This window comes from Dama dama, chromosome 30, assembly GCF_033118175.1.
Source record: "Dama dama isolate Ldn47 chromosome 30, ASM3311817v1, whole genome shotgun sequence".
Taxonomy (NCBI): domain Eukaryota; kingdom Metazoa; phylum Chordata; class Mammalia; order Artiodactyla; family Cervidae; genus Dama; species Dama dama.
The window spans coordinates 58,303,748-58,323,306 of NC_083710.1; the positions used below are offsets into that span (position 1 = coordinate 58,303,748).

The 19,559-nt window shown below is 38.4% G+C and overlaps 1 protein-coding gene across 1 annotated transcript; it reads left to right on the top strand.

Annotated features, from left to right (window-relative positions):
• The first annotated feature begins 5,900 nt into the window (after positions 1-5,900).
• Positions 5,901-11,048, top strand: LOC133049731 (regulator of nonsense transcripts 2-like). Its single transcript, XM_061133881.1, has one exon. The coding sequence runs from the start codon at positions 5,960-5,962 to the stop codon at positions 9,773-9,775; it is 3,816 nt and encodes a 1,271-aa protein (XP_060989864.1). The 5' UTR covers positions 5,901-5,959; the 3' UTR covers positions 9,776-11,048.
• Positions 11,049-19,559: the final 8,511 nt, after the last annotated feature.

Sequence of the window (19,559 nt, forward strand, 5' to 3'; positions counted from 1 at the left end):
CATATGACCCAGCAATCCCACTTCTGGGCATACCCACTGAGGAAACCAGATCTGAAAGAGACACGTGCACCCCAATGTTCATCGCAGCACTGTTTATAATAGCCAGGACATGGAAACAACCTAGATGCCCATCAGCAGATGAATGGATAAGGAAGCTGTGGTACATATACACCATGGAATATTACTCAGCCATTAAAAAGAATTCATTTGAACAAGTCCTAATGAGATGGATGAAACTGGAGCCCCTTATACAGAGTGAAGTAAGCCAGAAAGATAAAGAACATTACAGCATACTAACACATATATATGGAATTTAGAAAGATGGTAATGATAACCCTATATGCGAAACAGAAAAAGAGACACAGAAATACAGAACAGACTTTTGAACTCTGTGGGAGAATGTGAGGGTGGGATATTTCAAAAGAACAGCATGTATACCATCTATGGTGAAACAGATCACCAGCCCAGGTGGGATTCATGAGACAAGTGCTCTGGCCTGGTGCACTGGGAAGACCCAGAGGAATCGGGTGGAGAGGGAGGTGGGAGGGGGGATAGGCATGGGGAATACGTGTAAATCTATGGCTGATTCCTATCAATGTATGACAAAACCCACTGAAATGTTGTGAAGTAATTAGCCTCCAACTAATAAAAAAAAAATTAATTAAAAAAAAAAAAGAAAATACATTGTGAAAATATTTCCTGCAATAAAAAAAAAAAAAAATAAGTGTTGTTAGAAAAATTGAATGTTCACATGTAAAAGAATGAAACTAGACTCCCATCGTATAGCACTCACAAGAATTAACTCAAAATGGGTTAGAGATTTAAATGTAAGACTGAAAACCATACAACCCCTAAAAGAAAACATAGGAGAAAACTCATTGATATGGGTCTTTGCAATGATTTTTTCTATATAACACCTAAAGCATAAAAAACAAAGTAAATAAGCATGTGGTACTATATCAAACTGAAAAGATTCTGCAGAACAAGAGAAATGATCAACAAAATGAAAAACAATATAGAGAATGGGAAAAATATTTGCAAACCATATATCTGATTAGGGGTTAATATTCAAATATATAAAGAACTATATTTGGGTATTATTAAGGAGCAGGGAGCCCTGGCGTGCTGCAGTCCATGGGGTCACAAAGAGTCAGACATGACTTAGTGGCTGAACAAGAATAACATATAAAGAATTCATACAAATAACACAAGTAATTCCATTTAAAAATGGACAAAGGACCTAAATATACATTTTATAAAGAAGATATATGAATAGCCAACAGGTCCATTAAAAAGTGCTCAATACTACCAGAAATTAGGGAAATGTACATTAAAGCCACTATATCTCCCCATGCCTGTTAGAATGACTATTATAAAAAAACAAGAGATTCAAAATGTTACTGAGGATGTGGAGGAGAGAGAATCCTTGTGTACTGTTGGTAGAAATGTGAATTGGTACAGATACTATGGAAGACAGTATGGATGTTACTCAAAAAGTTAAAAAGAGGATAACCATATGATATAGCAATTCCATATGATATATTTGAGAATATATCCAAGGAAAGTAAAAACACAGTATCAAAAATAAAAAAAATACCCTCATCTTTATGTTCATAGCAGCAATATTTATAATAGGCAAGACCTGGAAACAGCCTAAGTGTCCACTGATGGAAGAATGGATAAAGAAACAGTGGTATTTATGTCTTTATATAAAATGGAATATTATCATCCAAAACAAAGAAATCTTACCATTTGCAATAACATAAATAGACCTTGAGGTATTTAGGCCAAGTTAAAAAAGCCAGGCAAAGAAATTCAAATACTGCATGGTATAACTTATATGAGGCCTCTAAAACCCAAAACAAACAAAATCTCATAGAAAAAGAGATCAGATTTGTGATTACCAGAGGCAGAGCTTGCAGGGTAATGGAAGTGGACAAAAGTGGTCAAAAGATACAAAAAGTTTCAGTTTTTAAAATGTAAGTACTGGGGTTGTCATGTACAGGGTAATGACTATAGTTAATAGTTCTGGGGGGTGGCGGGGCGGGGGCGGTGAGCAAAGAAACAACCAAACAAGAAACCCCTAAAAATTAGAAGGAAAAATAAAAGTTTAAGCAAGAAATGGTATAGAAATCCAGCATTGTGAAGACATGGATGGGTGTTTGTATATTGGCTTATATTTGAATGACACATAAACAGCTTTAAAGAGGAAGAGATGGACTAAAATAAAAGACACTGGAAAAGGTGCAATGGAAGTATAAAGATAAACAGAAGCTAAAATTTATGTACAAATGTTTAGGGTTTTCTGTTATTTTTTTCTCCATATGGTTTGTTGAATAATTTTCTAGTGTATGAAATACAGAACTATCCCAAAGACACATTCAGTGCTCTGTGTGCGTGTATGCTGTATCACTTCAGTCATGTCCAACTCTTTGCGACCTCATAGACTGTAGCCCACCAGGCTCCTCTGTCCATAGGATTTTCCAGGCAAGAATACTGGGGTAGGTTGCCATCCCCTCTTCCAGGGAATCTTCCTGGCTCAGTACTCTGATGGTTCCTCAAAGGGACAAAATTTCACTGAAGTTGAAAGAATAATTCAGAGATACTCTTAGTGTGTGCTAGATTGCTTGATATTACAGACAGTTCACTGGATGCTGAACTCTGTTAAGAGCTCCGTACATCTGGCCACAGTGAGGAGCAAGAGAAAACAGGCTGTGAACACCTTCTTCCATGAAGGAACAGTTCACATAAGAGGAAAACAAACAAACAAACAGACTTGGCTCTTAATTTGGCAGAGAAATGTTAAAGAACAAAATGATCAGATATTAAAAGAGTTGACAGCTATATGTCTGGATTGCTGAAGAAAAAATATCCAGAATTATCAATTACTAGCAATATGTTTAAGTATCAGAAAGCAGCATAGATTAATTGCTAAGTGAGTGGTTTCTGTAAATCTTCAGAAGAAAGAGGAATTAGCAATGACTACTGCCTCATGCATGTGTATACATGTGTGCTCCATCAATGAGTCGTGTCCGACTGCAGCCCCTCAGACTATGGTCCACCAGGCTCCTCTGCCCATGGAATTTTCCAGGCAAGTATACTGGAGTGGGTTTCCATTTCCTACTCCAGGGGATCTTCCCAACCCAGGGATCGAACCCACATCTCCTGTGTCTCCTGCATTGGCAGGCAGGTTCTTTACCCACTGTGCCACTTGGAAAGCATCGTGCATGCGCTTCCTGTTGTTGTTCAGTCGCCTCCAACCCTGTGCAGAACCATGCGCTACAGCACACCAGGCTTCCTTGTCCTTCACTATCTCCCGGAGTTTGCTCCGGGCTTCCTGAAATATGACTATTTTGAAGTAGACTTTATAAGAGCATCACTTAGATCAAGCAATCTGGAAGCTTGTCTTCTCAATATTAAGGCAATCAGAAATTACTAGTTGCTATCCAGTAACTTTCTAAGTATTAGAAAGTGTATTCTATATCAGCCATAAGGATAAAACCTCGATTGACTTTTTTAAAAAAGGAAGAAAACCTCTGTCATCAAGGGACTCTGTGCAATAGCGACCATGAAAAATCAAAACAAAGATTGCATTGCATGTAAAAATGGCTATAACATATAACATAAGGGTGGACTAAATATTATTGTATCAGAGAGGATGTTTGTTTTGTTACAGCTTTGGAGAAAGGCTGAGAGCTGAGGCAATATCTGTGGTTTACTGCTGAACTGCAGTATCCTACATAAAGCCAGGCACCTAGTAGGGGCTCAGAATTAGCTCAATAAATAAATAAATACACGGATAACTGAGCAATAAGAGCTGAGTCTGAAAAAAAAAAAAAAGTCTTTAAAGTGTACTGGTAGGAAAGAGGTAAGAGATGGGGCTGTATGGAGGAAGCTTTCAGTCAAATGAAGGAAACATCTACAAAGGCATAACAAAGACAGAAAGGTAATGTATCAATATGTAGCAAAGAACATTCAAGCTCTGTGGCTGAGTTAGAGTACAAGTTATTTTAATTAAAGAGCAGAGAAGAGGTAGCTGAGAATGTATTAAATGCAGAGGCAAGATCACAAAGGACCTTGTTAACCATGACTCAGATTTTGCATTGTTTTTTATTCCCCCAGAACACAAAGGAGAGCCAGCAAAAGAGTTTGAATGCTAAAGGGACGTGATCAGATTTTCAATTTACAATGCTTCCTGTGACAGTAATGAGGAGAGTAGATTGGAAGTTTTCAAACCTGGAGGCAGAGAGAAGATCTCTGAACAGTTATAATAGAGTAGATTAATAATGAAAGCTGAATTATCATAGACAAAGAGCAAGTAGAAGAGGGGACGAGTCAGAGTTCATCTTTTTACAGGAAATGGAGGAGGATTGAGATGCTTCTGCACTTCTGACCCAGGAGCCTGGACCAATGGGATGCTTTTATTGAGGGTACACAGAGGATAGTTATCAGGATTGAAATACCAGGGTTGAGGCAGTTTCATTTTGGACACAATGGCTTTTGGGTGCTTATGGACATTCCAAATGAAGATACACAGTAATGCACAATAAAATAAAATGAATGAATTTGGAGTTCTCGATGCAGACTTTGATGGAGTTATATAAATCTGTGACTCATCAGTGTATAGTGCAAGTCTTGACTTGGGATGAAATCTGAGGTCATGTATAAAATGATAAGATTTGAAAAACAGAATGCAGCAGAATGTAGTATAAAAATAACATTTCAAGGTAGTTAGAATACAAACCCATGAAAAATTGAGAATCAGGTGAGTGAGGCTGTGGAATTCGAGTAGAAGGAAGCTAAATTCATTAGAGAAAGGGAACAACTATGCTGAAAGGCACAGAAGTGTCAAGAAAATTCATGAAAGCTATTAATTGTATTTGTGTGGAATTCAAAGAAGACTGTGTAGAGGAATTTTAAAACATGAAAAAGCAAAACAAATTAAGATAACTTGTCTGAGGGGCTTGGCAAAAAGAAAGGAAAAAGGAAGGGAAAGATTAGACAAACAGGATTTTGCATTATTAGTAAGGAAAAAAAAATCATAATAATGGTTATATATGTAACCATAATACAACAATACACACACAATTCAAAATGATGATAAACTATATCTGATATGATTTTATATGGTGGATTTATGTTTAATTATACTATCTTAAAATGTAATTAAAATATGGAGAGCTTTTATAAAGGGCTTTCCTGGGTGGCTCAGCAGTAAAGAACCTGCCTGCTCTGCAGGAGATGTGGCAGGAACCACAGGTTCCACTACTGGGTCAGGAAGATCCCTTGGAGAAGGAAATGGCAACCCACTCCAGTATTCTTACCTGGAAAAATCCCATGGACAGGCCCACGGGGTCACAAAGAATTGGACACGACTTCATGGCTAAACCACAACATGGCTTTTATAAACAGAATTGCCATTCAACCAAAAAAAAACACATTTTCAATGTTTTAATAATAGAGCTCACTATATTTAGTTTTAAGGTATTAGTTAAATACATATACATACATATATATACTATACACAGAGAAAGATCCATTATAATTGTCTGCCTGAAGAAAATATATATGGATCTTACAATTAAAAAGTGCAAGAAATGAAAAAAAAAAGTGCAAGAAATGAAATACTGCTGCCAAATTAACAAAGATAAGCTGTGATAAGTTCATCTTTGGACTTTCCATGATTTGAAAGTTGATGCAAATGTATTAAAATATTAGTAGTTTTCAAAAAAATTGTAATCTTACTAATTATGTATGAATTTTCTGTTGATAAATACTTATCAGATGGTTCATTTGCATCTCAAACATGTATATTAGAGTATACTTATAAATATATACACATATGTCTAAAGCAGCGCTTCCCAGGTGATGCACCGGTAAAGAATCTACCTGCCGAGTTGGTGCTGGGAAACCCGGGGCTAATGTTGACAACAGGCTCGAGATTGTCTTGGGTAACATAATGCCAGCTGAGCGTAAAAAGCCAGCAAGTATGGAAGAAAAAGAATCTTTACTAAACAGCAAGGAAAAAGACTGCAGTGAAAGGCGGCCAGTGAGCAGCAGGGAGAAACCAAAAGAGGAGATCAAGCTTACCGTCAAGAAGGAGGTTATTAAGGTCCCTGAAGATAAGAAGAAGAAACTGGAAGAAGATAAAAGAAAAAAAGAAGACAAGGAACGAAAGAAAAAAGAAGAAGAAAAGGTGAAGGCAGAGGAGGAATTAAAGAAAAAAGAGGAAGAAGAAAAAAAGAAACATGAAGAAGAGGAGAGAAAGAAACAAGAAGAACAGGTGAAACGTCAGCAGGAAGAAGAGGCTGCCCAGTTGAAAGAGAAAGAGGAATCCCTTCAGCTTCATCAGGAAGCTTGGGAACGACATCAGTTAAGGAAAGAACTTCGTAGCAAAAACCAAAATGCTCCAGACAACCGACCAGAGGAAAATTTCTTTAGCCGACTAGATTCGAGTTTGAAGAAAAATACCGCTTTTGTCAAGAAACTAAAAACTATTACAGAACAACAGAGAGACTCCTTGTCCCATGATTTTAATGGCCTAAATTTAAGCAAATACATTGCAGAGGCTGTAGCTTCTATTGTGGAAGCAAAGCTAAAAATATCCGACGTGAATTGTGCTGTGCACTTATGCTCGCTCTTTCACCAGCGCTACGCCGACTTTGCCCCATCACTTCTTCAAGTTTGGAAAAAACATTTTGAAGCCAGGAAAGAAGAGAAAACACCTAACATTACCAAGTTAAGAACTGATTTGCGTTTCATTGCAGAATTGACAATAGTTGGGATTTTCACTGACAAGGAAGGTCTTTCCTTAATCTATGAACAGCTGAAAAATATTATTAATGCTGATCGAGAATCCCATACTCATGTTTCTGTGGTGATTAGTTTTTGTCGACATTGTGGAGATGATATTGCTGGACTTGTACCAAGGAAAGTAAAGAGTGCTGCAGAGAAGTTTAACTTGAGTTTTCCTCCTAGTGAGATAATTAGTCCAGAGAAACAGCAACCTTTCCAGAATCTTTTAAAAGAATACTTTACGTCTTTGACCAAACATCTGAAAAGGGACCACAGGGAGCTACAGAATACTGAGAGACAAAACAGGCGTATTCTACATTCTAAAGGGGAGTTAAGTGAAGATAGACATAAACAGTATGAAGAATTTGCTATGTCTTATCAAAAGCTATTGGCAAATTCTCAATCCTTAGCAGACCTTTTGGATGAAAATATGCCAGATCTTCCTCAAGATAAACCAACACCAGAAGAGCATGGGCCTGGAATTGATATATTTACACCTGGTAAACCTGGAGAATATGACTTAGAAGGTGGTATATGGGAAGATGAAGATGCTCGGAATTTTTACGAGAACCTCATTGATTTGAAAGCTTTTGTTCCAGCCATCTTGTTTAAAGATAATGAAAAAAGTTGTCAGAATAAAGAGTCCAGCAAAGATGATTCCAAAGAGACAAAGGAACCTAAGGATAATAAAGAGGTATCAAGTCCTGATGATTTGGAGCTTGAGTTGGAGAACCTGGAAATTAATGATGACACATTGGAGCTAGAGGGTGGAGATGAAGCTGAAGATCTTACAAAGAAACTTCTTGATGAGCAAGAACAAGAGGATGAAGAAGCCAGCACTGGATCTCATCTCAAGCTCATAGTAGATGCTTTCCTCCAGCAATTACCCAACTGTGTCAACCGTGATCTGATAGACAAGGCAGCGATGGACTTTTGCATGAACATGAACACAAAAGCAAATAGGAAGAAGTTGGTACGGGCGCTCTTTATAGTTCCCAGACAAAGGTTGGATTTGCTACCATTTTATGCAAGATTGGTTGCTACATTGCATCCCTGCATGTCTGATGTAGCAGAGGATCTTTGTTCCATGCTGAGGGGGGATTTCAGATTTCATGTACGAAAAAAGGACCAGATCAATATTGAAACAAAGAACAAAACTGTTCGTTTTATTGGAGAACTCACTAAGTTTAAGATGTTCACAAAAAATGATACACTGCATTGTTTAAAGATGCTTCTATCAGACTTTTCCCATCACCATATTGAAATGGCATGTACCCTACTGGAAACATGTGGAAGATTTCTTTTCAGATCTCCGGAATCTCACCTGAGGACCAGTGTACTTTTGGAACAAATGATGAGAAAGAAACAAGCGATGCATCTCGATGCTAGATATGTCACAATGGTGGAGAATGCATATTACTACTGCAACCCACCTCCAGCTGAAAAAACAGTGAAAAAGAAACGTCCTCCTCTTCAAGAATATGTCCGGAAGCTTTTGTACAAAGATCTCTCCAAGGTTACCACCGAGAAGGTTTTGAGACAGATGAGAAAGTTGCCTTGGCAGGATCAAGAAGTGAAAGACTATGTGATTTGTTGTATGATAAACATCTGGAACGTGAAATACAACAGCATTCACTGTGTAGCCAACCTCTTAGCAGGGCTAGTGCTCTACCAGGAAGATGTTGGAATCCATGTTGTGGATGGAGTTTTAGAAGATATACGATTAGGAATGGAGGTTAATCAACCTAAATTTAATCAGAGACATATCAGCAGCGCCAAGTTCTTAGGGGAACTTTATAATTACAGAATGGTGGAATCAGCCGTTATTTTTAGAACTCTTTATTCTTTTACTTCATTTGGTGTTAACTCTGATGGCTCTCCAAGTTCACTGGACCCTCCTGAGCACCTTTTCAGGATTAGACTGGTGTGCACTATTTTGGATACCTGTGGCCAGTACTTTGACAGAGGTTCCAGTAAACGAAAACTCGATTGCTTCCTAGTGTATTTTCAGCGTTATGTTTGGTGGAAGAAAAGTTTGGAGGTTTGGACAAAAGACCATCCATTTCCTATTGACATAGATTACATGATCAGTGACACCCTAGAACTGCTAAGACCAAAGATCAAACTCTGTAATTCTCTGGAAGAATCCATCAGGCAGGTACACGACTTGGAACGAGAATTCTTAATAAAACTAGGCCTAGTAAATGACAAAGACTCTAAAGATTCTATGACAGAAGGAGAAAATCTTGAAGAAGATGAAGAAGAAGAAGAAGGAGGAGCTGAAACGGAGGAACAATCTGGAAATGAAAGTGAAGTGAATGAGCCAGAGGAAGAGGAGGGTTCTGATAATGATGATGATGAAGGAGAGGAGGTAGAGGAAGAGAATACAGATTATCTCACGGATTCAAATAAAGAGAATGAAACTGATGAAGAAAATACTGAGGTAATGATTAAAGGAGGTGGACTGAAACATGTACCTTGTGTAGAAGATGAGGACTTCATTCAAGCTCTGGATAAAATGATGCTAGAAAACCTTCAGCAACGAAGTGGCGAATCTGTTAAAGTGCACCAGCTTGATGTTGCCATTCCCTTGCACCTCAAAAGCCAGCTAAGGAAAGGACCCCCACTTGGTGGTGGGGAGGGAGAGACAGAGTCTGCAGACACAATGCCGTTTGTCATGTTAACCAGAAAAGGCAATAAGCAACAGTTTAAGATCCTTAATGTACCCATGTCTTCCCAACTTGCTGCAAATCATTGGAACCAGCAACAAGCAGAACAAGAAGAGAGGATGAGAATGAAAAAGCTCACACTAGATATCAATGAACGGCAAGAACAAGAAGATTATCAAGAGATGCTGCAGTCTCTTGCCCAACGCCCAGCTCCAGCAAACACCAATCGGGAGCGGCGGCCTCGTTACCAACACCCAAAGGGAGTGCCTAATGCGGATCTAATCTTTAAGACTGGTGGGAGGAGACGTTGATCCAGCAGCACGTGTCATTTCATTAGGTCCTGTATCTGATGTTGTGGATAGTGGAGTCCTCCAGCAATTGAATGAGAGCAGTGGACACATCTCAGCATGTCGGTCTAGAGAGTTGCGAATCTAAACCTGGGACAGGCTGGGGCCATGAGGCAGAAACAGCAGCCTCTGCCAACACCGGAACAAGCCGACGCTTCCAGACAAGGCGGAAAAGGCCTTTTGTAATGGAAATCACGTGAGGGTTCATCTTCTCTTGAGAATGGCAGTCAAGAAATGAGGTGGTTGACTTGACTCCTGAGCAGTTACACCAGGAAGAGCGTCAGTGAGATGACTGAGCCGGAGAAGAGACGGTTGTAATGGTAATGGTATGGGGGAAATGAACTTGAGTTTAAACTTGATTTGAGTTTCAGTGTCTCTGAATTGAACATCCCATGTTGAAAGAAGATACATTTGGGGGCTCCAGAACTACAGTAGAAAAGTATAGAGCAAGCAGTAAAATCTTCTAGTGAAAACTTACATGCAGGACAGCAAAATGATGAAAGATATCCAGGTACCAGATAATCCACCAGGAAGGCTTTTGTTTAGGAATCTCTTTCATGAGGAACAAGGGATGGGGGAGAAAAATCAGTTTTATCCACCAGAGTCAGTAATACAACATTGCCTATTAGGGTAAAGGGAAAATGTGAAGATGATTAGTACACACAGCATGAACCCAGATGGCTTAGGGGGGTCTGACACCAGCCTCAGAACAGGGACAGTCGAGCCCATTGTAAGTATCATTGAAAACAAACAGCGTGCCAGGCAGACACCACAGAAGATGGACGAAGGACAGCGAGAAGGGGATCCGGAGATTTTGTTGACCTTCATGGGTTTACAGCCTCTGTCTCTAAACAAAGTATGGAAACAGTAGAGCTTTTATTTTGCTTTTGTTTTTGTTTTGTTTTGTTTTCCCCCCACTACATAGAAATGAGAGTTCTTAGTCTGTTTCTGGCCAATCTGTTAATTTATTAGGATAGTTGTCTTTCGTTTGCTTTCCAGTAGGCATAGTGAATTTAGTTGAAGAGCAAGCACATCTGTAAGCTACAACTTGATTACATCTTTTTTTTCTAGCTGTTTTGCATTTTTTCTTTTACCATGTTTTAGTTTCTGCATGTAGAATTAAATAAGAAACAAAACTGTAAAGTTGTAACATTTCACATGGAAATGCTGCCCGATCTTCACCAGCTTCAGAAATCTGACCTTTGCCGATGCTGCAATAAAGTGTTGTAATTTAAAAAAAAAAAAAAAAGAATCTACCTGCCAATGCAGGAGAGGCAGGAGACACAGTTTCAATCCTTGGGTCAGGAAGATCCCCTGAAGGAGGAAATGGCAACCCATGGAAATTTTCTTGCCTGGAGAATCCCATAGGCAGTGGGTCCTGGTGGGCTACAGTTCATGGTGTCACAAAGAGACATGACGGAGAGAGTGAACATGTACACGCACATATATCTAAGGTGCTATAACAAGTGATATCCCAAGGTCAACAACGATATTTTTACCATTTTTCTCATACTTTATTAAAGCCTTGCGTCAAGTTTCTAGGATTCAAAAATTCTTATTTCAGCTGCCAGTGAAACACTCTCTTGTAAACACAGCAAACTTAAAAGTGTTAAATTATTTGCCAAGAAGAAAAATTTAAATTAAAAGGAAATTGTCCCTTTGAATTTCTAGAATTTTTGTAGACACTAGTAAGGCCAAACCCAATTAGTGAGAACTACAGGAAGAGAAGAGGAAAGATGAACAAAAGCTAGTAGTTCCAAAACTTTGAACTTTTTAAAAGAAAAGAAAGAAAGAAAAAGATACAATAAACTGGTTGGACTACCTCATATTTAGGGTGTTTATTTTTAGGTTTCACTTTCTAATCACTGAAAGTCTCCAAAGATGAACCCATCACAGTTACCTTATCTTGAATGGGCAGATATATTCAACTCCAGGGACTGGTTCCTTCTCTCATGAATTAAAACAATTGATTAAATGAAGAAGTCATCCTTTCTTAATCTAATTAATGTGATAGCATAGGCAAACAGTAAACCATTGCTTTTGATTTTAGTCTTTAAAAACTCCTTTACTTGCATTTTGAATAGAAGGATACATTTGAAACAAAACAAAAATGTGATTTCTTAGCTTAAATATGGACTGTGTTTTCCTAGTCGCAGCATTCTGATAGAGTGAAGTATTTGCTTTTTCCATTTACAACAACACCCTTCAGTCCCTCAGTAGGTCCTTTCCAACATACAAAGTGAAAATCTTCTTTGAAAGAAAAAGACCTATTCTGAAACATTTGTGTCCAGTCCATTTAGGTATGGAGATAGAAGTGTCTCTTAGACACTTCTCAGTGAGCCAGGGATTGTCATCACATTGTCAGCACTTAGAATTTTTTTAGAAATTCATGACTTGCTCCTGGTATATCAAGGTCAGAAGATTTACCTGTACTGTATTAAAGTTTTTCCAAAAGTGCATTATCTGTTACCGTTTCCAGATATGTATTTATTCATCAGTTCTTTATATTGATATATCAGTATATTACTTGGCCCAGAATTTAAGGAAGTCAAAAATAATCAAAATACCTACTTTCCCTTCCTAAAGAGATATGAAAATACACAGACATTAACCCAGTTGCACATACCACCACAGTTGTGGTTTCATTTGTGTAAAAGATCACAAATCCTGTATATTCTTTATTGGTAGATTGTCCTGCTTTACTCAGTTGGTGGGTTTGGGAACTCACTAAATCATCCCCTCCATAATCCTCTGTTAAAAGTAAAAATAGGAAAGTCTTTGTCTTCAGGAAAAAAAAGTTTATTGGGTATCTGGTCTAATGTCTGGGGGAAAAAAAAGATGACAATTGCAGAATCCTCCCCTTGTTAAATTTGCCTTCTTGGGAAAAGAAAGGCAAATAGTATATAGATGAAGGAATGGAGAGCATCAACCAGAACCCTAAACTAAAACCAGGAAGATTTTCTGAAGATGATAGCATCAGAGCAAAAATTTGCAGGATCATTTGGAGTGCACCAAGGGAAGAGGGGAGTAGAATTGGGACTCTTGATGGAAACATACACAAAGGCATAAACATTTGAGTGAGAAAGTGAGGAATTCCAAACGCAAAGACCTCTTTTCTTAATATTCCTCACCTAAATCCTAATGAACCTGCAACAGATCCATTTATTGTTCCACCCAAATCTGCTCTTCCCATGTTCTTCCTTGCCGGGACCAGCTGGCAAAGAGAACAAGTCCCGACCGCAACCGCACGGAAGCCTGAGAAAAAGGAACTGAAAGTAAAGAATGGGGTCAAGAGGGCTGAATGCTCTTTAGGCAAGTCAGTGATTTTATTGAGCAAAGCAGCTACCTTTATACTAGTACAAGCAGAAAACATAGTTCATAAAAAATGCCGTCTGGTGTTTGTCACATCAATACAATTCTTTGTCTTAAGTGATTGCAGAAGCTTACATCTTGTTTTTGGCATTCCAAGATAAACTACTAAGTGAAGGTCACTACTACGTTTTTCTCAAGGAAGAACAAAGGAGACCCAGCAAATGTTTCACTACTTTATCATGGGGTGGCGGGACAGGGAATGGCCTCTTTCAAGGCTTTCCCAGGGCCTTTTCGGGCCTTGAGCAGGCCGGCTCCCCACACTTCCTCACATTAGAACATGAGCCTAAAGCAAATTCTCTCATCTCTCATAGTCAGTGCACCATTTAGTCTATTTGTTTCTGCCTCCAAAATGAATCTCATACCATCCACATCTCTCTATCATCCCAGTCATCCATCTAAGTCAGACCACATTCATTCTTTAATCCAAAAATTGCAATAACCTCTGTCTCCCTCCCAAGCACCTATTTTTACTCATCTACAAATTATTTTCCACACAGCAGCAGGAGTAGTATTTTCAAATTTAGCTCAGGTCATCCCTTTCTTTAAAACTCTTAAATGACTGTCTATTACACTAGAGATCAAACATAACCTCATAACACTTCCCTCTTCAGTTCCACAGTAACTCAATCTAAAATAACCTCACTTCACCATTCCTGTTTCTGTACTTTCACTGGCTGTTACATTACTGCTTTTGTTTCCTTCATAGCAGTTATTATCTGTATATGAAAAACTACAGACATAACTAAGGGCAGCTACATAAAATATTCAGGACTAAAGCCCTGTCTAGTAAGAGAAGTTTATATTCAACTACCATGTTCAGTGTCTCTCTGTTTCACACTCGAGCCCTCTGTAAGGCTTCATGGCCACAGTAAAAATTATTTTCTGTGCATTATTTCCTTTAAAATCTTTGTGTAAAGATATTTTTATTGATACAATGGGCAGTGGAAATAAGAAAATGCTAAGAAACTCTTTGACGTCCAGCAAAGCACTCAATTTTGGAAAATTATCCTGTGAGAAAACTGTTAAGATGATGACTTCAAAAGGAAATCATTTTAAAATATTCTACCATGAAGAAATTGACCTTTAAGTAATGGATAGCACACTTACTCTATATAAGAACACATTCTTCACACAAATGTGCCTGATATATCACTGCTGAGTCTACGCTGAAGTGTTACGGAATATTTTATTTTGAAAAGATGTTACTTTGAAAATATTTCTAGAAGAGGTTTCTTTTTTTGTTTTGATGTGTTATGGGTTTATTTTATTTCATTTTTAGAGAAGGGTGTAAATGCCTATGGAGGAAGGCAGGAGACAAAAGTACAGAAAATGTCAAGGTGTTGGAGGGCAGAGTGAAAGAAGAAAATGACAGAAAGTCTTGGAGAGGGCAGTGAGGGGATCATGAACAGTGAGAAGAAAATAAAGGCACTGTGAGGACCACTATATCCACTCGTTTAGAATGAATACACCGTAGTTTAGCACTCATGTCCAAGGCTGCCTCAGATGCTCTCTCAACTTTGTGCTTTTAGTTGCAGGGACTTTTACCATGTTGACGTACCTCAACCTTAGTAGGATCTGTTGATTTACAGTTATTGTGATTGGTATTCAAAGCAGGTTTTCAACGGCAGCTCTGCTAACAGTAATAAAGCTTGCTAGGTCAAATGTTTCATCTTAATGAATAATTTATATTACACATGTCACATGTTTAGCTGTGGGGAGTATGACTGTAGGGTGAACATTTTGGAATGTGAATCTAGTTTCAAATTTCTACTTACATCAATTGAAGGGAAAAAGAAATATGAGTTTAGTTTCCTTTCAAAGGAATAAAGAAGCCCTTGAAAAAGATAAAATGACTCCTATGACAAGTGCAGAGGATTTCAGCTTACATTTTTACATTTAAAAGTAAAGAAAATTCTTAATTGAAAAACAAAACTTTAAAACATGTATCAAATCTAAGAGTTACATAAAATTTCTCCTGAAAGCAGAAGTATATTTTAAACTAGGCCTGCCTAATAAACTATAGCTTGAGAATAAGTTAAATTTTTCTGGTTTCGAACCAGGATACAATAATCTACTGTAAAAAAGTTGTTGAACAATCAAGGATCTTGCCAGAACCAGGATATTCAGCAAGAAAGCAGGCTCTCTGTTTATCAGTATCCATTTCGCTATTAGAACAAAGCACTGTATTTTCTCCTTCTGTCCCCTGCTCAGATATTTCCAACATCTCAAGGTTAAATAGAAATAAAATGCAACTGCATCTGTAAGCAATATTAGGTACATCTGCTACACATAGCCTACTTCCACTGCCAGCATTGAAAGTACACAATAAATATTTACTGACATGAATTTATGTATTTACACACACATGATAAATATGGCATTTTCCCTAATGGAGAGGTGATTAGAAAAATAATAAACAGCTAACATTTGTGGAGTGCTTACTAAGTAAGGTGCTGTGTTAGATTATTTTATTTCCATAATCTGACAGACACAGCAATGTAACCAGGTGAGTATAAGTCCCTATGTGAGCTTATAGCATTGTGGTTTGCTAGTATTCATAACTTGTCCTAGGCCCTATTGCTTATAAATAGCAGAGCAGGAATTTAGTTTGATATGTTTGATGCAGAACCCATGGTATTAACCACTTCTCTCTGTTTTGTAAACACTATTACTTAAAAAGAAATAGACAAGAGAAGCAATGATGAATGACTTCAAATTATCCCCTATTGCTCCCAACTGTTGACAGATTGGAAGCACACGGACCTGCTATCAGATTCTCGTTAAACTTGATTTTATTAGTTTCTATAGATCCTTGGACTTCTTAGGGCCCTTGCTTATTTTCATTGAGGATCAGATGAATTTTCAAATGGTCAAGTGTCTTATGGTATGCTAAATTCTTTTAAATAGACTATAATGGGCATGTTCATTACATATAGGATATATAAAAATGTTATATACATTAAAAGATTATATCCCACAAATATTAGGTTTCATAATTCATTACTAGCAACTGATATACTTCACCCTAATGGAATCCTGTATTGTGGTTTTATTGAATATTACAATGTTATAATCAGATGTTGGCCACCCCAGAGGCTCAACAGATAAAGAATCTGCCTACAGTGCAGGAGACGCAGGAGATATGGGTTCAATCCCTGGGTCAGGATGATCCTCTGGAGAAGGAAATGGCAACCTACTCCAGTATGCTTGCCTGAAATATCCCATGGACAGAGGAGTTTGGTGGGCCACAGTCCAACGGGCTGGAAAGAGTCAGATAGGACCAAGTGACTAAGTATACACATATCAAAAATAGATGGTTTTGTATAACACAATCAGATGTTATACAAAAGTTTCAGATTTCTCTAAGTTTTCTTATTCTGCACCATATGTCTTATAATATAAATGAAACATTCAGTTCAGTTCAGTTCAGTGGCTCAGTTGTGTACAACTCTTTGCGACCCCATAAACCACAGCATGCCAGGCCTCCCTGTCCAACAACAACTCCCAGAGTTTGCCCAAACTCATGTCCATTGAGTCTGTGATGCCATCCAACCATCTCATCCTCTGTTGTCTCCTTCTCCTCCTGTCTTCAAACTTTCCCAGAACCATGGTCTTTTCAAATGAGTCAGCTCTTCACATCAGGTGGCCAAAGTCTTGGAGTTTCAGCTTCAACATCAGTCCTTCCAATGAACATCCAGGACTGATCTTCTTTAGGATGTACTGGTTGGATCTCCTTGCAGTCCAAGGGACTCTCAAGAGTCTTCTCTAACAACACAGTTCAAAAGCATCAATTCTTTGGCTCTCAGCTTCCTTTATAGTCCAACTCTCACTTCCATGGATGACACTGTAAAACCATAGCCTTGACTAGACATATCTTTGTTGACAAAGCAATATCTCTGCTTTTTTAATCTGCTGTCTAGTTTGGTCATAACTTTCCTTCCAAGGAGTAAGCGTCTTGTAATTTCATGGCAGCAGTCACCATCTGCAGTGATTTTGGAGCCCCAAAAAATAAAGTCTGCCACTGTTTCCACTGTTTCCCCATCTGTTTGCCATGGAATGATGGGACCAGATGCCATGATCTCAGTTTTCTGAATGTTAAGCTTTAAGCCAACTTTTTCACTCTCCTCTTTCACTTTCATCAAGAGGTTCTTTAGTTCTTCTTCACCTTCTGCCATAAGGGTGGTGTCATCTGTATATCTGAGGTTATTGATATTTCCACTGGCAATCTTGATTCCAGCTTGTGCTTTTTCCAGCCCAGTGTTTCTCATGATGTACTGTGCATATAAGTTAAATAAGCAGGGTGACAATATACAGCCTTGATGCACTCCTTTTCCTATTTGGAACCAGTCTGTTGTTCCACGTCCAGTTCTAACTATTGCTTCCTGACCTGCATACAGGTTTCTCAAGAGGCAGGTCTGGTATTCCCATTTCTTTCAGAATTTTCCATAGTTTATTGTGATCCACAGAGTCAAAGGCTTTGGCGTAGTCAATAAAGCAGAAATAGATGTTTTTCTGGAACTCTCTTGCTTTTTTGATGATCCAGCAGATGTTGGCAATTTGATCTCTGGTTCCTCTGCCTTTTCTAAAACCAGCTTGAACATCTGGAAGTTCACAGTTCATGTATTGTTGAAGCCTGGCTTGGAAAATTTTGAGCATTACTTTACTAGTGTGTGAGATGAGTGCAATTGTGCAGTAGTTTGAGCATTCTTTGGCACTGCCTTTCTTTGCTATTGGAATGAAAACTGACCTTTTCCAGTCCTGTGGTCACTGCTGAGTTTTCCAAATGTGCTGGCATATTGAGTGCAGCACTTTCACAGCATCATCTTGTAGGATTTGAAATAGCTCAACAACAGACCACAGCCTTGTCTAACTAAATGAAAGTAAGTCATGCCAAGTGGGGCCACCCAAGGCAGATGGGTCATGGTGGAGAGGTCTGACAGACTGTGGTCCACTGGAGAAGGGAATGGCAAATCACTTCAGTATTCTTGCCTTGAGAACCCCTGAATAGTATGAAAAGGCAAAATGATAGGACACTGAAAGATGAATTTCCTAGGTCGGTGGGTGCCCAATATGCTACTGGAGATCAGTGGAGAAATAACTCCAGAAAGAATGAAGGGATGGAGCCAAAGCAAAACAACACCCAGTTGTTGTTGTGATTGGTGACAGAAGCAAGGTCCGATGCTGTGAAGAGCAATATTGCATAGGAACCTGGAATGTGAGGTCAATGAATCAAGGCAAATTGGATCAAACAGGAGACTGCAAGAGTGAATGTCAACATTCTAGGAATCAGCAAACTAAGATGGACTAGAATGGGGGAATCTAACTCAGATGACCATTATATCTACTACTGCGGGCAGGAATCCCTTAGAAGAAATGGAGTAGCCATCATAGTCAACAAAAGAGTCCAAAATGCAGTACTTGGATGCAATCTCAAAAATGACAGAATGATCTCTGTTCGTTTCCAAGGCAAACCATTCAATATCATGGTAATGAAACTTTATGACATTGATAATTTAGTATAGCTTAATTTTTATTTAAGTTTTAGGTCCACAGCAAAATTATGAGGAAGGTACAGAGAAATTTCCCATAAACTGCTGCTCCCAGGTTGCATGGCCTTCCCTTTATGAACATCCCCCTTTAAGGTGTTACAACTGATGAATCTACATTGACACCTCATAATTATCCAAAATGTATAATTCACACTATGGTTCACTGTACATACAATGTTGTATATTGTACGAGTTAGGAGAAATGCATAGTGACAACCATCCATTGTTAGAATATCATACAGATTATTTTCACTGCACTAAAAATCCTCTGTGCTCCATCTATTCATCCCTTGCCCCCATCCTTGGCAGACACTGATCTTTTTCTCTCTCCACAGTTTTGCCTATGCCATATAGTTTGAATCATACTGTATACAGGCTCTCCAGATGGGTTGCTTTTACTTAATGATATACATTTAAGGTTCTTCTATGTCTTCTCAGAGTTTTAAAACCCATCTCTTTTTAGTGCTGAATAATATTCCATTTTCTGGACGCACCAAGCTTTATTTATACATTTGCCTATTGAAAGACACGTTGGTTGCTTTCAAGTTTATTAAAGCATTATTAGCAAAGTTATTGTAAACATCCATGGGAGGTTTGTGGGTAAACATGAGCTTTCTATCTATATGGGTAAGTATCAAGGTACATTGTCATTGAATCATATGGTACGTGTATGTTTAGTTTTATAAGAAACTGCCAAACTGTCTTCCAGAGTGGCTGTACCATTTTGCATTCCCATCAGCAATGGTGAGAGTTCCTGCTGCACCATATCCCATCAATGGTCCAGATACTGACCATTCTAATAGGTATGCAGTAGTATCTCACAGTTG